Source organism: Acanthopagrus latus, chromosome 23, assembly GCF_904848185.1.
Source record: "Acanthopagrus latus isolate v.2019 chromosome 23, fAcaLat1.1, whole genome shotgun sequence".
NCBI classification, from domain to species: Eukaryota; Metazoa; Chordata; class Actinopteri; order Spariformes; family Sparidae; genus Acanthopagrus; species Acanthopagrus latus.
The window spans coordinates 15861638-15879355 of NC_051061.1; the positions used below are offsets into that span (position 1 = coordinate 15861638).

Genomic DNA, 17718 nt, shown 5'->3' on the forward strand with positions numbered 1-17718 from the left:
AACGAAGTTTAAAAGGATATTGAAATATTTCCACTTATTTTGCAATTGCTCCCTGTTACACTATTTTTGGTTTGATTGTTGATCCCTCCTGAATTTGTTTTGTATTTTTGAGCATGTGATGTTTGGTTTCTATGTGATTTATGTGTCTGAATACTGCTACATTAGCAGCTTGGTTATCATTATGCCTCAAACTGGCATTTGATTTTGTATTTACGGGTACCTCCACAGATTGTACACACTAAAGTGCGTTTACAGATCTTTGGGAGTACAACTGCATATGTGAGAAAATAAGTATAAAGCCTTTTGTTGCTTCACAGGAAGCTGCATGTAATCTGATAAACTGCCTCCAGCAATGTCACTCAGATGAGAGGTTGCATTGTGTGAAATGTAAGCACCAGGCTTTGAAAAGAAAAATGTGACTAAGTAAATCTTCTCATATAGTGCACAGTACGAATGTAATTTTGAGGAACCTACTAGAGTATTTCCAATTTTGACTACTTTAAATGTATACCTTACTATAATTCAGAGGGAAATGTTGGACATTTTACCCCAGTAAATTCACTTGACAGCTACAGCTGAAGCTACAGAATGAGGGGTTTACACGCAAAAGAAACCCCCTGCTTACAAAACGTGATTAATTATAACATAAAATTAAAACACTTGAAAAGTAAATCTACCTGAAGCATTCAGAAATATGTTCACAATGGTATTTGTTGTTCTATAGTCTTCACTGTTAGATAATACAATTCAACATTCTTCAGTGCAATGTAATTGTTAGTAATGTCAGTGTCAATAAAAACGTGCTCTTTGTCTGAACACAAAAACAGGCCAGACATGAATGCATTTAAAATCAGTGTTTACTGCCTCCCAGTGGTCCCAGTGGGAAACTGCAGTGATATATTTGGAATGCTTCTGTTGTTACTAGTAATAAAACCCTTAAACTATATTTATAACCTGTCACAACGGTTACAGTAGACTACAATAACATCGGTTTTCCTATCACATTACTCTTTATTTTAAAGACAGTTTGAAACTTTTTACAAAATCACTTTTAGGGATTTATCGACTGAACTGAGCTCAATATGCATGCACGTTTTTTTCAGCAAGAAAACAAGTGATACAAAAGGTTGATGTCAAATGAGACTTTTTAATCAAAACTTAACATTTCCCATGTGCGCATAAACAGTTGAAATTCCTCTCTTACAAACAAATGCATCTTCATGAAAAAAAAATCCAAAATCATAGAGACTAAATGCCAAGGAAAGGCACTTCACTAAACTTGAGTACAAGACACAAAAAAGAGCTATACATAGTCTTCAACATGTGTGTGTGACTGTGAATCACATAAATGAAACAGCTATTAGAGTTAGCTTTGTAGATTAACAAAATGCAAACACACAACACACTTGGCAAAGATACAAAATTAAGCGTCAGGTTTGCAAGCATAAAAGCATGTTTGGAGGTCAGTGAGAGGAAACAAGACAACAAACAACACAACCTAACTTTGAATTGTTTACTGACAGCAGAATTTATTACAGCTCTATTGCTCGACCCTATGGACTTTACAATAACAACAGTCTTGATGGTATATGTACAGTGGCTGTCTCTGAGCTGCTTGTGTTGATCTGTCTGACACGCACTGTTGAGCTCTGACATATTACAAGTTCCTAACCAACCTGACAGGAGCATCAGTAACACTTGTATTGAAATCCCCCACACAGTCCTGTGCTTGTGTCAGCCTCTGATATGCTCTGCTATCTGCCTACACAAGAGACAAGCTCATCATGGAGCAGCTGGGTGCACATATTATTCTATTAACGTGTTTTTCTTTAGTTGTCCCACCTGCTCTTTCTACGTTTTGGTGGCTCAGGAACCGCAAAACTATCATCTCCTCTGTCCCTCCCCTCCCCGCTCCCCCTGTCTCCCCCATCCCTTTCACTCCTCCTATCTTCTCTGTCCCTCCTGCTTCCATCTCCATTGCGACTATCGCTGTGGCGGCTGCTGCTGCTGCTGCTGCTGTAGCGATCTCGGTCCCCGTGGCGGTCCCGATCTCTGTCTCCATGGCGATCCCGGTCTCCGTAGCGATCATCTCCGCTGTGACGATCGCTCCTGTCGCTGTGGCGGTGGTGACTGTCTCCATGGCGCCCCCGGTCCTCCCCGTGTCTGTCCCGTGAACTGTCTCTTGGTGAGGGAGGAGCAGGCGGAGGGAAGCTGCTGAGCTGTGGACTGGTCTGACTGGCGGGCACTGAGCTCAGGGAGCCAGCGCTGGTGAAGCCACACATGGACATGGTGATGCCCTGGGACCGCTCTGAACCATTGGGGGCCTCCGTTGGCACAGAGCTCAGGCTGCCAGCACTGGTCCAGCCTGACGAGCTGTTAGACTTGGTGGTGAGCTTTGGAGGGCCGCTGGATGCAGCTACAAAGTGGCTTTTATACTGAGCCTACAAGAAAAGGAGACATTTAACTGCCAGGGAGGCTAAAGAAAAAATCTTTGCCTTAAAAAAATTTCAAGAAAGGTTTCAGTGCCTCAAGACACAAACGACCAAAATATATTTGCAAAGTGGTGATAGGATGCTGGTTTACATACAGTTGACTAAACCAAAATGTATATAAAATGAAAAATCATGATTAATGATAAAGAGAGGGGAGAGAGTTCTACCTGGAAGGCTTGTTTCATTGCGGACATGCGATCTCCAAGTGCCCCTGTGGCTGGTTTGCTGTAGCCTTCGAAGCTACTAGTGGAAGACAACAAGCTGCTGCTGCTGCGTTCCTGTAAAGTCAACAGAGTGTTAATGTGTTCAGATTCTCTCCAAACATCACTGTGAATCACACCAATCTGAAAGAAATTTCTTAACCATCATAGAGCTTTTAATGCTGTCAGAGGTCAAAGTTTAGGGTTATAGTCTAGAATTTGTGTTAGTATTTGGTCATTTTACAGTTCACATTAAATACTATGATAATACTTTATTACAAAAAAAACCCCAAACTGATTTACAGTGTTGTAATTAGTAACTCACAGAACTCTCAGCCCCAAGGCCTGGTCTTTCTCTGTAACCAAGACCACCTCCACCAATATTCAGCTTCTTTCCTTTACCACTCTTGAATCGGGATTTCCTGAACCAGGGATTCTGGGGAAAAGTAAACATGACACAGTTAACATTTACTTCAAATTTCAAAAACAATGCACTTATTCTACAGTGTTTTTTATTCTTTGACTTTTTCCATCTCACCTGCATCGCTAAGTCCATCAGTTCTTTGGAAACAGACTGATTCGCTCCCTCCAGATTTCTAACAAGGTCACCGGCAAAAGTGGTGTCTTTGCTGGTGAGGAGAGTGTAAGCCATACCCTTCTCTCCAGCACGACCAGTTCGGCCGATCCTGTGTGTGTGCGTGTCGATGTCTCGTGCCACGTCGTAGTTCACCACTGTGCGAATGGACGGGATGTCCAGACCACGAGCTGGTGAGGGATACAAACAGGAAGCAGGAAAATGTTAAGATGAAATGACGAAACCTGTGAGTGCTTGACAGAAAGCTGCAATGAAGGAAAGAAATGGGGAGCAAAACAATTCTCCCATCTCTATTCTCACTCCTTGGACTCACCCGCAACGTCAGTTGCCACCAGAACAGGCAAATTCTTTTTCTTAAAGTCGCTGATGACCTTGTTCCTCTCACTCTGGTCCATGTCTCCGTGCAGGAGGCCCAGGCTGTAGCCCTCCTGGTTCAGGTTAGTAGCCAGTTCCTCACAGTTTGCCTTCTTGGTGACGAAGATGAGGACTGAGCCAGTAGAGGTAAACTCGACAAGCCGCCGGGTCAGCCAGTTCCATTTATCTGAGCCGCTCTGCAGCAACTCCACCATCTGGGTCACATCCTCATTGGCCTGGATAGAGATGACAGCAATTAAAGCATGGTATCTACATTCTCATGTGTAAATACTATACACCCAAAGACATTCACTCTTGCTGCAAAAAGTTTATCAGAACAAATGTATTATCAGGTCAAACATTTTTTAATTCACACGTTTTAAAGTCCTGTATTCGTACCTGTATTTTTACCTGTATATTTGTATTTTGGTATTTTATAACACAGTGAACAAATCTGTCTCTTTGTGTAGTTGCTCTTAAAACATTTTTGGTGTGTTTGCAGATCACGTGTGAAGATGCATACCTCTCCAATGTCTCCCTGCACAACACGAATAGGATCTACTAAGATGTCTCTGGCCAGCCTCTCAATCTTCTTTCGGAAAGTAGCGCTAAACAAAAGGGCTGTGAAGGAAATCATATTGAAAATACATATTTTTTAAATCCTATGAGCCTGAGTGATGAAAATAAAACATTCACGTCGTATTACTAATGATATCCACTTACTTTGTCTGTCTGGGCGAACATGGCTAGCAATAGATCTAACCTGGTATTCTGTAAGGGAATAAGAAATTAGCTGCAGCGCACAAACCATTTTCAAAACATCTTTGTTACAGTACTGATAATGCCAACCTACCAAAGCCCATATCAAACATGCGATCTGCCTCATCAAAGACCAGGTATGTCACTCTTTGCAGGGATGTGGCCTTCTTTTTAACGTGATCAATCAGACGACCCTGTGCAAACACACATAAACATGAAATGTCACACTCATTGGAGGGTGAATTTTTCTCTTAGAAGGCAGTGTCAAAGACAAAAGTTGGTTTCTCTTCTCTTACCGGAGTGCACACCACAATCTCTGCTCCCTCTTGCAGAGCTTTGGCCTGCTCCCACATGCTGCCTCCTCCATACACCGCCACAGAACGCAATGAGTAGGCTTTACCAAAACGCTTACATTCTGCATGGATCTGGAAAACATTTCAAGTGACACACATTAGTGACCTTATTTGCAAAACAATACATTTTTGTTTAATACCATCTATAAATTTACAAAACTGGACATCCCTTCCCTTCTCTCACCTGCTGACAAAGCTCTCTGGTGGGACACACAATGACTGCAATTGGGCCCTCTCCTTCCTCCAGCTCCTTTTGATCCATGATGTGAACCAGCATGGGCCAGATAAAAGCAGCAGTTTTGCCACTGCCAGTTTTTGCAATGCCAATCATATCACGTCCTGAAAGAGCTATGGGAACACCCTAAAACCCAAATAGTGTACAAACACAATATACATTTCTCAATGAAATCATCAAAATCAACAGTTTGTATTCAGTTGTTTTGCAAACTCAAGATAAACTTGTTCTATACCTGGCACTGAATTGGTGTGGGCTGAGTGTACTCGGACTTGCGGATTTGATGCATCAACTGCTCATCAAAGGAGAAGTGTGCGAAACTAGTACAAGGTTTTGGAGGTGCAGCACCAGATACCTGAGAAAGACACAAGAAGATAAACATTTCCTCCCGCACAGCCACCACATCTAATGGCTCTAGGGAAATTAGGACCCCGTGTAGGAAAATGGAAGTAATCACTACTGAGACAAATGTATTATTTAATTTAAAGAACATATACTAGTGTGCATGAATCCTGGACTTACCCTTAAGTTCAGTTTATGTCTTAATTCCAACACTTGGGTTCCAGTGAGGCTGCTCAGCTCCTCGTGCTCATTGTAGAAGTTTTTCTCAAAGGGAGGGTAATCAATCTGTAGAAGGAAAAAAAACCAAACAACTGAGACAAAATCACTAATTTCAAGTCATAAAATGTTGATGCACTCTCACTGTCTGTGCTCAATCAGTATTGTCAGCTGACCTCAGAGTGGTCAATTGGAGGAAGCGGCAAGATGATTTTCTTAGTGGTAGGGGCAATTGGGTTCCCATCACTGTCATAGTCAATGTTTTCGTCTTCTTCCTCTTGGGTCAGCCCGGCTGTGGGATTCTCTGCCATGTAGCGGAAGTAGGCTTCCTGCAGAGAGCACAGCATTTCATATGAAGAACAGAGCTGGTTTGCTGCTTACCACAGCATCCAGGCAGCAGTAACTAAATACCTGAAGCGACAACCAGCTTTGTAACAGAAGCATGAAATACAGTTCACAACTTGATATTGACTATTCGTTCATGTGCTGACAAAAATAGCAAAAATTAGACATGCTTTTTTCACACTTTCCTATCAACAATTATGATCTACACAAGTCCATTGATACGGTATGATCCTAAGTGCAACCTGCATGTCAGATAGAGAGGAAGGCAGGGGGCTTCACAAGATTAGAGAGGATAGATTTAGGGAATGTTTGGTCTGAAGACCTCCCTGATTAACGATGTAATGGATGAAGAACTTTGGAGGGCTCACTCACTTGTTCATCCTCTTCTTCAATGTCATCACGAATACCCCTGAAATGACAAGCGGAGAAAAAAAAAACTTCCCTGCGGCTCGTTCATACACCCAAGACAGCCCACATCCCACTATGACTAAGGTCACTGATTACCTGACTACATCTATAAAGCCAGCAAAACCACTGCTGGATGTGCAACGCTTTCTTCCCATAATTGGAGAAGCGTAGGATTTAATTTCAGCATAAAGCTAATTGCTATTGGTATTTAAGACATTTCTAGAAGCAGTGAATTGTACAAGAGTTCAATAAAAATAACTGTAGGATTTTAACTAGAATGATTATATTCCATTTACATGATATTGATTCAGTTGTGGGCAATTCTATTTCCCTTCTGGTCAAATTTCAATTCAAGCACCTGCATAAGAACCTGACTAAAAAAGTGCCTAAAAATAAAAGAAATCTGAAAAAATGAGCACAAGTCTCTCTTACTTTGCTGACTTTTTCTCCTTTTCCTTTTCCTCTAGTTTCCTCATGTCTTTAGCTGCTTGGCTCTGGAGGAGAAAATATGTTAGGGAAAACAGCAGATCAAGCATTTGGAAGCATATTCTGGTTTGTTTCTGCCCGACTGTAATTTCATTCTTACCTCAACCTCGGCCATGAAGGCATCCAGTGGGTCATCTTCACTGTCTGAGCCACCACCAGACTGCATCTGCTGCCGTGTGGGAGAGTTCTCAGCTGGGATGTATGGCAAATCAACATTGCTGCTGGACTCCTCTTCATCATCTTCAAAGTACCTGGTTGAAAATAACAAATATGCAGTTTGATGAAAAAAATAAATACCACAAATCAAATCATATACCTACTGCTCTGTCAGGGGTTGAACTATATATAGGTATATTCATGTGTAAGGGAGAGATGTAATACTCACGCGTTTTCCTCATCAAAATTAGCTCGTTTTGTCCCTATTTTGTAGAATGAGGGGAGCTGCTGGTTCTTCCCATACCCCCCAGCTGATCCTGTTGGTCCAAATGATGTGTGAGATTTATTGGGGAGAGGAGGTTCCTCTTTTTTCCCTGCGAGAGAAAATCCTCCAAACCCAAACCCCCGCTTCACCCCCGGACCGCCTTTGTTCCAGTTCATGGACATGCTGTGAAAACAGGAGGAGAAAGAATCCCTTAATATCTTAAATCACACCAGACCTTCAACATGTGATATTGGCTTGTTCTTGGTTCTTTATTGATAGTGCGACAAGGCACCTGTAAGAATCATGGAAATCTCTCCAGCTAACCATTTAGTAAACTAGGACCATTTATAACAGGTGTATTTTGATGGACTATGAGGGTTTCACCAGAAACGAGAACGACTGTTTCTCATGAGTCCAAGTCGTAAATTAGAAGCTCTGACTGCCTTTCACTTTGCTGATGAAAGCCTTTTCTCCATCTCTTTCTTTCTGGTTCACTGCTTTTAATATAAACAGAACAACCTGTCGCATAAGGTTACTTTCACTTTCCCGTTAGCCTCACACTGACAGTAGGAGTACAGACAAGCAGCAACATAATGTATGCATAGCTACTGATTTACGTAGTGTTGCAGAATGAACATAAAAGGAGTACTGAAATAAATGCACGCATTTATTAAGACATTTACACGTCTATGGGGGCACACATGTTGGCCAAATATCAACCGTATATTAAGTTGATCAGGCATAATTTCAGGACTCTGCATGGGGGGGACGTTAACATGCTGAACATGTCAACAGACACTTAAACTTTTTCTAAATACAACCATACAATTAAATACAGCGAAAGTATTCAGCTGATCGGAGTGGTTTCTTTGCATTAGAGAAATCGGTTGACATCACAACATTGTCAAGAGACCACCACCTAGCTAGCTGTACATACGTTAGCGTTAGCTTTAAGGCCGCAAAATGAGGCCGAGGAGGGGGTGTGCGACGCTAGGGTGGATCATTTGCCGTGAATATGGTTTAGTTAGGAAGCCTTTCACAACCCCGTGCAGTATAAAATAACACAGTGCCTTACCTGAATGTTTATCTGGTTTTCTTTACAGCAGCTAACGGGGCGCATTTACCTGTTTGTTATGCCAGTGAAAGCGCCAGTGTTGTCAGTAAACCAAGCGCTGCTGACGTCATTAATGCGCGCAGTGGTTCTCGGTGGGTGTGTCGTCTTTCGTGTGCGACGCGGCGCACAACCGAGGAAGCGCAGTGGAGAGCTGCCAAAAACATCCGCTGGAGAGGATGGCTAGCTAAATAAGTTAACCTAGAATAAGATACCACTCCGCCAAGGCACCGTCGTTCTAGGCATTACATAGGTAAGTCATGAAAACATTAAAATAATGCATTTTCTGGTTACGAAACTAAGTCTGTGTAGCTTTAGCTAACGGTAATTTACTATTGCTAGCAAGCGCCCTCCATCATTGCAACATTAGCAAATAATTAGCAAGAATAGAGCTCTGCATTTGGCGAATCTGCTTTAAGTTAGTGATATGTTTTATCCTCGTCTGTTTAGATGACTTCGTTTGCTATCTTTGGAAGTCAGCATCTCTTTGCTTGCTTTGTAAACGCTATTATTCAAGCGTGAATTTTGTTTGGTTTCAACCTCAAAATCATCATGAAAAAGGTTTAATCACTCAAACCAGGAGTGACCACTGAGTAGTCCTTTGGCTGGTGGAGTTTAAATTTAAGCACAAGGTTTAATAATCAATCTAATACGCCACACTTGTATTCATATCATGCACTACACAAGCCAAGTTATTATGTTTTGATATTTACCAAATCATAACTAATTTCACATAGTAAAAACTAACTTATTGACAAAAACAAAAATATTAGACATGTTCTGCAGATGTGTGTACTTTCAGGTTATTATTTTTTTTTAAAGTTTTTTGTGATAAAGTTTATTAATGACTATAGCTTGTGGCAAAGGCATTCAACTAGAAGTTAATCTTCATCATATTTAGTGGTAACAATTATATTTATTCACATTGAACATATTGAAGTTTCCTCCTGTAAATATTAAGACATCTTCTGTATGTGTATGTTTCTTTTTCTTGTTTGTATCTGTAGTAACGTACAAGAACATATTTACTTTTATAGGAGTCCAGTGTAATTTTGAGCAAATGAACATGTTTGTTCATATTTTTCCATACTATAGTACAGAATTTTATGCAGTGCGGAACTGTTACACTGCTTCATATCTGTTCAAAGATTGTGTCAAATGCATCTGACACATGGTAGAACAAAAAACGTTGTCTCTGGCTGGTAATATTATATCAGACCCTGTCTCGGCTTTTGTCGTCAATCTAAGGATTTCATTTCATCCACACTGATTCGACTCAGCAGACTGCAAAACTCTTTTGTTCCTTAAACCATTTAATGAGTTTGGTTTATAAATAGTCGTAGTGTTAAGTGTACCTGTTTGGACTACGCATTAAGTTTAAGTGCGTGAATAATTATTTTGCACTGCAAATACTGATTGATAATGTAACATGTGTTTGTAGTATTTGTTTTGTTGTGAAACTGTGTATGCTTTGAGACACAAGACACATTTTTGAAATATGTTCTGATTAAAGTGAAACCAGACTGAGTTATAACCCTGATTGACCAACAACAAGTTACTCTTGGCCCCAGCAGGAGAAGGTCAAACAGAGACGTCTACCCTTTCACAGTTTTTCACTTGTCTTCACAGGTACCCAAGTGTGGACTTGTTTTCAGCATTTCTTATGTGACACACAAAAGAGGATCCATGTCTTTTCTTGTAAGTGTTTACCTTGTACTTCTTATTTTAGAAATGTGTTCACACAGCCAGTTTCCTGGACAAGGATTCAGTGTAATCCCTGACCTCAGATTAAGTCTACAGTCCTCTTTTTTAATTGATATTTTCATTTTTTCAAGTTTGTTTCTTGCCAGGAAGAAGGCTTAATCCCTGTAAGGGAATTGGCCTATAATCACATCTATGTCAGCTTTATTACAAGCCATCAGCCACTGTATTTATCATGCTAAGACAATAATGTGCCGTTATATTTATGAAGTTCTTACAGAGACCGACTTGCCCATTCACCAAGCGCTGCTTACAGCGAACAATGGCTGCGTGAAATTGACATTTTGAAAACTGAGCTTTCTATGGCTTTCTCTTTTACACAAGAGACAAAACCTTGACAGCTGCAAATTAGGAAGTCAGCATGAGCTATCTTTATTCAACTGCTTTAAATCTGTTTCTGTCTGTGGTGCATTTTCTTATTCTTGCTTGCATTTTCTCTCTTTTCTCTGTGTCTGTTTGTCCTTCACTCTCTGTGTCTGTCAGCGTTGGGTAACTGAGAAATTGAGTGTGGAGAGCCTGCGGGATTTGGAGTTATTCGGAGGTGAGGTTCATTGCAAACACAGATACTAAAAAAAAGGGGTTCAGCATTCACAAACTACTGCTTACACACTATGCCCTTTATCAGTGCAAATAGAAAACATTATTCTGTTTTGGTTGAAGCTTTGTTCTAAGTGAGTGGTTGCTTTGCTCTGCTGCTCAGATGTCATTCTTGAATTACGATTAGGAAAGTTTTCCTTTCAGTCAATCAGCCATCTGTCCTCATTGTTTCTGTTTGCTACAACAATTTGTCAGCAGATGGAAATAATAAAAAGCCCTCTTCAATCAATATATCATGTGGGCTTGTCACATGAAAAGTCTGTGCCATTTAATTTAACGCTTCTGGTGAGTGGTGGATGTGTTTATCTTGTGTCAGGTTGCATACTTGTTTTGGGCTGTTTAATTTGCTTTTCTACCTAAACCTGACTTTATCCTTCTTGTGTTTATGTCTGTTTTTAAGCACTTTTGCTTTGTCTGAATTTAATAGAACTTTTTTCATATCAGATGTAATTACAGCAAAATAATGATCTCCGTGTGGTGTTGAGCTTTGAGATAGCAGTTAATCCTGAGCCAGCACAGTTTTTCAAGCTTTATTGTTGCACACATGCTATAATGAAATTACTGCAAATATGAGCTGATAACTGGTGAAACATTTTACAACTACAAGCTGGGCTGGTGTGTCTCCAACATGGTATCATGAATGGTGGAATAATAGCAGTCCAAAAACTGCAGTACATAAATTATATTTTTGCTGCAATACTTCTTGTTTTGGTTGTGCAAAACTGTATTCCTTCTCCAGCGGGAATGGAGCAAAAGTGTCTTTGTCATTCTCACAGTTTGAAGAGTTGAGTATCTCTTGTGGATTAATGCAGAGCTGATTTGATTGGTTAAAATTTCATAAAAAGTAAACAAATCATTTTGTCAGACGATATGAGGCCTGAGAAAATACATTTTCCCAAAATCCCACTCATTGAGAAAAGGGCCTCAAAGCCTGAATGGTTCAGTTCTACTACCAAACCAGTTTCAGTGGACTGGAACATTGTTGTGTGAGACTGCAAATTAAATATGACTCTCCAGTTTTTGCAACAGTGCTGTGTTTGTGTATTTAAGTGCCATGTTTCTGCTCATCCATAATGAGTATAATTTTTGGCACATATTTTAATCTTCTGTGTATTGTGGAAAGTTTCTGGGGTGGATTACGCTTTCTTTCTTTGCAAGCCTTCACCTCATTTTCATTTTCTTGTGAGTGGATCAGTGCTCTGTGGTGCATGTTTGTTCAAGTGTATCATTTCTGTTTTTGGCTGTGTTCTGTTCCCATTGCCTTACATAATACCTGGGAAGAACCTGCAGGGTTTAGCTAGATTAATTCCCATTTTTCCATTTGCTTTGGAAAGAAAAAATGTGATTAGGTGGTTTATGCAGATGTAAGCACTCTACTGTGGATTTATTTTTGCATTTCTTTTCAATCAAATTCCCACAAGTTAACACGAAAACTGTCTGTGATGATGATGCGTCACTTTGATCACCCACGGTCACCTGAAAGACAAAGCTGCTGGTTCAGACAAATCCTCTTACTGACATGGAAGTCAGCAGAGGACATCTGTCAAATTCTGCAGCCTGCTGCAAACTCCTGTGCCCAGATGCTGCACTTCCCAGTTCAAGAGCTGCTCTAAACACAGATCCTTCTCTTGTTTTGTGTGTGTACATGTCTTTATGTCATTGATGTGGTTTTTCTACCCCAGAGCAAGCTCAGGGACTCTCTCACAGGAAAGTAAGTGTGGTACTCCTGTCACTGCATCATCATCCCCCATTTTGCCCTTTGTGTATGTGCGTGCATGCATGTGTATGTGCGCACACAGTTTTATATGTAGAGGATTCCACAAACCCCTGAGGCTTTGCACATTTATGTATGCATGAGTGTGCAGTTCATGACACGCGCTGTACACGCTCCTAGCTTAGAAAGCTCACGTCACTCACCAAAGCTTCTGCTGGGGAGGATGGGGAATCAGTAGAATGTACAGTCGAGCGTTTTTCCCTTTTTAAAAGAGAAGTAGTCGTCCCGTCTGAGTCCTCAGTGTGCTGTCAACATGCTGTGCTCCGGGTAACTGCTTTGTTTTGGGTTTTGATGTTGTCTCACTAAAAGTCACATTTCTGTTGTGAGCGTTTCTGCCTGTCTGCTGATGACCCTGCTGCTGATGGTGAACTGATGGTGTCAACACTTACCAGTCACACTGTGCTGTCAGCCGTTGTGTGTCCCTGCGGGCTATAGGTGGACGGAGCTCCATGTGTTTAGCTGTAGCAATGCATGGCAGCCCCTTCTCAATCTGATCACATTTGTACAGCAATAAATGTGATCAGATCAACATTTACTAGTGTTTCCTTAACTGATGGCTGCCATAGCATGTCTGCCGTCATGCCAGTATGCTAGTTTAGTGTGTCCTCTCTGGAAAGTTTATATATGGGAAAGGGAATTGTCTGGCTTCACATCTGGAAAACTATACAAACGCATCAAACAACTCCTGAGGATATTTTCAGAGTTGTGTGTGTCTCTCTGATCTTGAGTTTAAAGTCACATCTGGCCTGTAGGATACGATTACACTCAAGGAAGTGCACTATTCTCATTTTGAATGTGCATCTTTCATTCTGGTCACCATGGAAACAGTCCAAATATTCATGCAGCTTGCCTTCATTGCGTCCACAGCTTGCTACTGCAGTCTGTCCATTTCCATCATTTGAATGGCAATAAGTTGATGGAATTAAGGAGTCCTCACTGCCAAGAATATTAACCTTTCTCTACATATATTTGTGATGCACAAGCCGAAAACTAATTTAATTTAGCTAAACACAGGAAGCCATAGGCTTGATATTCTTTTTATAATCACATTGTTACAGAAGCGGGAGTTAATCTGAAAGTAATCACAAATAATGGTTTCACAAATACTGCTCTATTCAGTTGTCTTGGGCCATTTAAACAACGTGCAGTTCTATATTAAGTGGATGTTATTGAAATATGTTTTCAGTAGATACCTTTGTTGACTAAATATTTTGCCGATGGTATGATGTATTTTTCGCCGGATAGTGCCAGGGGTCATGCTAACACACCTTGATAACACTCCCCACCCTGTCCCGTGGTGATGTCTTAACAGTTCTCACACACAAGCGCACAGCCCTCTGGTATTCACTCACAAGTTATTGAACGCTGTTCTTTACTGTAGTGAGTGACATCACTGTAAGAGCACATCTTCATTTGCTCTGTTTCCTCCCCTACCCCCCTCACCTCCAGGCCCATGAGGACAGCCAGGAGAGTCTGACCTCCCTCCCACGTCGGGACACCATGGGCAGCTTCCTCCCTGACAGTGGCTCCTACGAGCTCCTCACCATTATAGGTATGTAAAGGAAACACTTAAACTCTGAAAACTGATCGAATGACTGGTCTTTCAAAGGTAGTGTAGTTGAAACAGTTTAGTTATTTTGTATAATGAAGATTTCTTTGGGGAATAAATTATAGAAAAATATAAACAGCAATAAAAAAAGGTTGGCGTCGGTTATTGCCCAATAGTTATTTTAAGGTTCGATGTTGTCCCAGAATTCTACAGCTGGTGCCAAGTGTCATTCAGTTTTTTAAATTGGCAGTAGGCCATTGGAAGCTGTAGTGGCTGTAGTTCACTTTGTACTACCAAATAGTAAAAATCTATACTTTCACTTCTTTCTTACTTTGACACACAAAAAGTACCTAAGCTATAGCTAAGCTATTCATTTGGTTAGTATTTCACAACATCTTTACAATATACAGTAGATAACCAAAAACAGAGGATGGTACTAGTGTAATAATGAAATGAGTAGATGTATAAATGAAGTCTGTGTCTGTGCTTTAGGTCGGGGCTTGGACGACTTGATGACAGTGAACCTGGCTCGATACAGACCCACTGGGGAGCACGTAGCCATCCGACGGATTGACCTCGAGTCCTGCACCAACGACATGGTTACATACCTACAGGTCTGCATCAGCGCTCATCACTGTGCCATGACTCAGCTTCCCTGCAGTCTTTGCCTCTCTCTCATTAGTAGATAAAATGTCCCTTCTTTCATCTCGCTGCTTCATTGGGAACGCTTATGTAACCCTTGTCTCTGTGTTCTGATTAACTTTCCTGTCTTTCCTGCTCAACCTCATATTTCTAATGAGGCAGAATCATCTTCTCGTCTCTGCCCGTCATTTTGACATGATAACGTCTCATTTCTTTTTCTCTGCCTCCAAGGGTGAACTACACGTGTCAAAGTTGTTTCACCACCCCAGTATTTTACCCTACAAGAGTGTCTTTATAGCAGAAAATGAGCTGTGGGTCATCACCCCCTTCATGGCTTATGGTAAGAAATACTCTGAACTTACTTTATTCTGTTACACATAAGAAGTATAGTATGTTACCTAGAAGCTTATAAGCCTATAGAGGACAGCCCTCTCATGATTATGCATGTTGGCTGGTCTTTCAGGGTCAGCCAGAGATCTGATCTGCACGCATTTCACTGATGGTATGAGCGAGCTGACCATCGCATACATTTTGCTGGGAATGCTCAAAGCTCTGGAATACATCCACCACATGGGATACGTACACCGGTAAGAGTTTCTAAAGGCAGACTTTTTTTTTACACTACATATCAACTTCATGCCAAATCAAAAATAAAAAACAATATATTTGGAAACATTGATTATGTGGTGATATTCAGTGTCTTAACTGTCTTTGGTGCTGTGTAGGAGTGTGAAGGCCAGCCATGTGTTGATTTCAGCAGACGGACAGGTCTGCATGTCGGGTCTACGGAGCATCTTCAGTCTGATCCGTCATGGTCAGAGGGCCAGAGTCGTCCATGACTTCCCCCAGTACAGCGTCAAGGTGCTGCCCTGGCTCAGCCCTGAGGTGCTGCAGCAGGTAGGGTACTGTCTCTACCCCTGGTTGGAAGCAGTTCTCTGTGCTCCACTTATCACAGTTGAAAGGAAATGGAAGTAAAATGTTGATGAAACTAACAGTAAATTTCATATGTGACTGTTTACTGTCAGAACCTGCAGGGCTACGACTCTCGGTCAGACATCTACAGCCTCGGCATCACAGCCTGTGAACTGGCAAATGGACACGTCCCCTTCAAAGACATGCCAGCTACACAGGTCAGGAAACACCTATCAACCCCATACCTCTTCTTTTGCACCATATTAACTGTTTATAGCCAGTAATGTAGTTACAAATTAGAAGTGGGGTTAACTAGTTTTTATCACCTCTAATTGATTGTCAATATCCACCTGTCTTTTGCAGATGCTGCTGGAGAAGTTAAACGGAACAGTGCCATGTTTGCTGGACACCACCACCATCCCACCAGAGGAACTGTCACTGAAACCGTCTCGCTCTGGGGCCGACTCTGGGATCTGTGAGGGTCCGGTAGCTGGAGGTGTTCGCCACTCCAACGGAGAGCCCTCCTCATCGTCCGGTGGGCATCCATACAACCGCACGTTCTCCCCACTCTTCCACGCCTTTGTCGAGCTGTGTCTGCAGCGAGACCCAGAAAAGAGGTTGGCCTCAATATTACTGCACGCTGACTTATTGATTAGGATAATTTTAATGTTCAAGGCATCAATTGTTTTCTACTTTGTTTTCCGCCAGACCGTCTGCCTCCACTCTCACAGGCCATCCCTTCTTCAAACAGGTGTGTAAAAGCTTAATGTCAACATTTTCATTATTGCCGCTTTATTATCTTTTTACATCTGGTGCATGTAAACTATTTTCTTAGCTTAGTAGCTAAAAATAAATTCCTGTAACTCAGGTTGAAACTGAACTTTGTGGTGTGACAACACAGGGAGGGCACACAGAAAATCTGACTAAATGGACAGATTGTAACTACTGCAATCCAAAAAGATCCTTCATATATGATTCCACCTGTTTTTACTTTGATTATGAAATTAGGGTGGTAATACAAATACTTTTATTATATATGATGTGAAGAATACTTTAAGTTATATCTAATACTGTCCTCCAAATGTTATTTTTTCTATCCTGTCAGATCAAAAGGCGGCCCTCGGAGGCACTGCCTGAGCTATTACGGCCCGTGTCACCTATCACCAGCTACGAGAGCTCCCAGCTGCAGGGCTCCCCATCTGGACTGGCTAGTCTGGAGTCGGGTTTCAGCCACTTGGAGGTGGATGATTGGGACTTCTGACAGTGGAGGACTTTGGGGGGAGGCACTTGTAGGATCCCGACAGGAATCTCTCTGAGCAAACAGGACGAGATCTGTTTTTGTATTGGCCCTGATGTAAATAATTCAAATGTCATCCTAAAAGGAATTTGCTGTTCTCAGACAGAGGTTAAAAGCCAGCAGCCATCTTGCCTCTTTTTGATGTGTCTCGCACGCTTTGGTTCTCTACATACGCACAGACGTTGCACTGCACTGACAGCCTCTCTCTCTTTATTACTTACCAAACACACACACACTTACCTGTTTACAGATTTTAGTCACACATGGAGCCAAAACACGACTGGACTCCTCTATTCCTCATGCTGAGGTTTCCAGAGGAAGGTCCAGGATCTACCTGTAGCCTAAACCTAAAGATTCACATCAGGTGAATCAGTGGGAAGCTGCTACTAAATATTCAGAGGGGGCACTCTACCTCTTGTCTGATCATGCCCGCTTGATGCGACCCATCTGCTCGGTGAGACCACCATAAGGGTGCACACGGGTCCTCTCTCAGCTCTCTCTACACCATATGGAAGGCTTTGACTTTGTCGTTGTTGTTTTTGAGGGTCAACTAAATGAACAGCATGTATACAAATTTCTTAGCTCTTTGCCTGCGCTATAGTGTAAACTACATCTCATGCTTTACGCATCACTTTTGTTGCACAGAGGTCTGGCATAATGTCTGTTAGGTTTAACCTTCAAAGCATAGAAGTTTGTATTTTCTTGAACTTGGGTGTGATGTTACTTCTGTCAAACGTGAATGTTACATTGGTGCTTGTTTTGTCTGCTTGTACATTTGAAAGTGAGGGCAAAGCAAAGTGTTGCAAATGTCAAACTTGAGTTTTAACAATAAACATTGTTACTTTGATGTTTGAACTTGATGATAACAC

General features: G+C 41.5%; 2 protein-coding genes across 6 annotated transcripts; one reads left to right on the forward strand and one right to left on the reverse strand.

Moving 5' to 3' along the window:
- Nucleotides 1-1127: 1127 nt before the first annotated feature.
- Nucleotides 1128-8455, reverse strand: ddx42 (DEAD (Asp-Glu-Ala-Asp) box helicase 42). Of its 3 annotated transcripts, none has more exons than XM_037088000.1 (18): nucleotides 8282-8413; nucleotides 7171-7389; nucleotides 6886-7036; nucleotides 6732-6793; nucleotides 6264-6300; nucleotides 5723-5875; nucleotides 5511-5615; nucleotides 5224-5343; nucleotides 4938-5114; nucleotides 4697-4825; nucleotides 4495-4594; nucleotides 4365-4412; nucleotides 4165-4262; nucleotides 3601-3877; nucleotides 3231-3457; nucleotides 3018-3128; nucleotides 2660-2770; nucleotides 1128-2441 (listed from the first exon to the last, which is right to left on the reverse strand). In XM_037088000.1, exons 2-18 carry the CDS (start codon nucleotides 7386-7388, stop codon nucleotides 1830-1832), a joined length of 2736 nt encoding a protein of 911 aa, XP_036943895.1. In that variant the 5' UTR covers nucleotide 7389; nucleotides 8282-8413; the 3' UTR covers nucleotides 1128-1829. The 3 variants fall into 3 exon arrangements, with proteins under 3 accessions (XP_036943895.1, XP_036943897.1, XP_036943896.1); XM_037088001.1 differs by having other exon boundaries at nucleotides 1830-2441; nucleotides 8331-8455; XM_037088002.1 differs by lacking the exons at nucleotides 6264-6300; nucleotides 7171-7389; nucleotides 8282-8413 and having other exon boundaries at nucleotides 6886-6937.
- Nucleotides 8434-17696, forward strand: strada (STE20 related adaptor alpha). Of its 3 annotated transcripts, XM_037088006.1 has the most exons (13): nucleotides 8434-8570; nucleotides 9947-10015; nucleotides 10562-10619; nucleotides 12358-12386; nucleotides 13899-14001; nucleotides 14491-14612; nucleotides 14872-14980; nucleotides 15104-15227; nucleotides 15366-15537; nucleotides 15666-15770; nucleotides 15916-16169; nucleotides 16261-16303; nucleotides 16658-17696. In XM_037088006.1, exons 2-13 carry the CDS (start codon nucleotides 10004-10006, stop codon nucleotides 16811-16813), a joined length of 1287 nt encoding a protein of 428 aa, XP_036943901.1. In that variant the 5' UTR covers nucleotides 8434-8570; nucleotides 9947-10003; the 3' UTR covers nucleotides 16814-17696. The 3 variants fall into 3 exon arrangements, with proteins under 3 accessions (XP_036943901.1, XP_036943902.1, XP_036943903.1); XM_037088008.1 differs by lacking the exon at nucleotides 12358-12386 and having other exon boundaries at nucleotides 8464-8570; XM_037088007.1 differs by lacking the exons at nucleotides 10562-10619; nucleotides 12358-12386.
- Nucleotides 17697-17718: the final 22 nt, after the last annotated feature.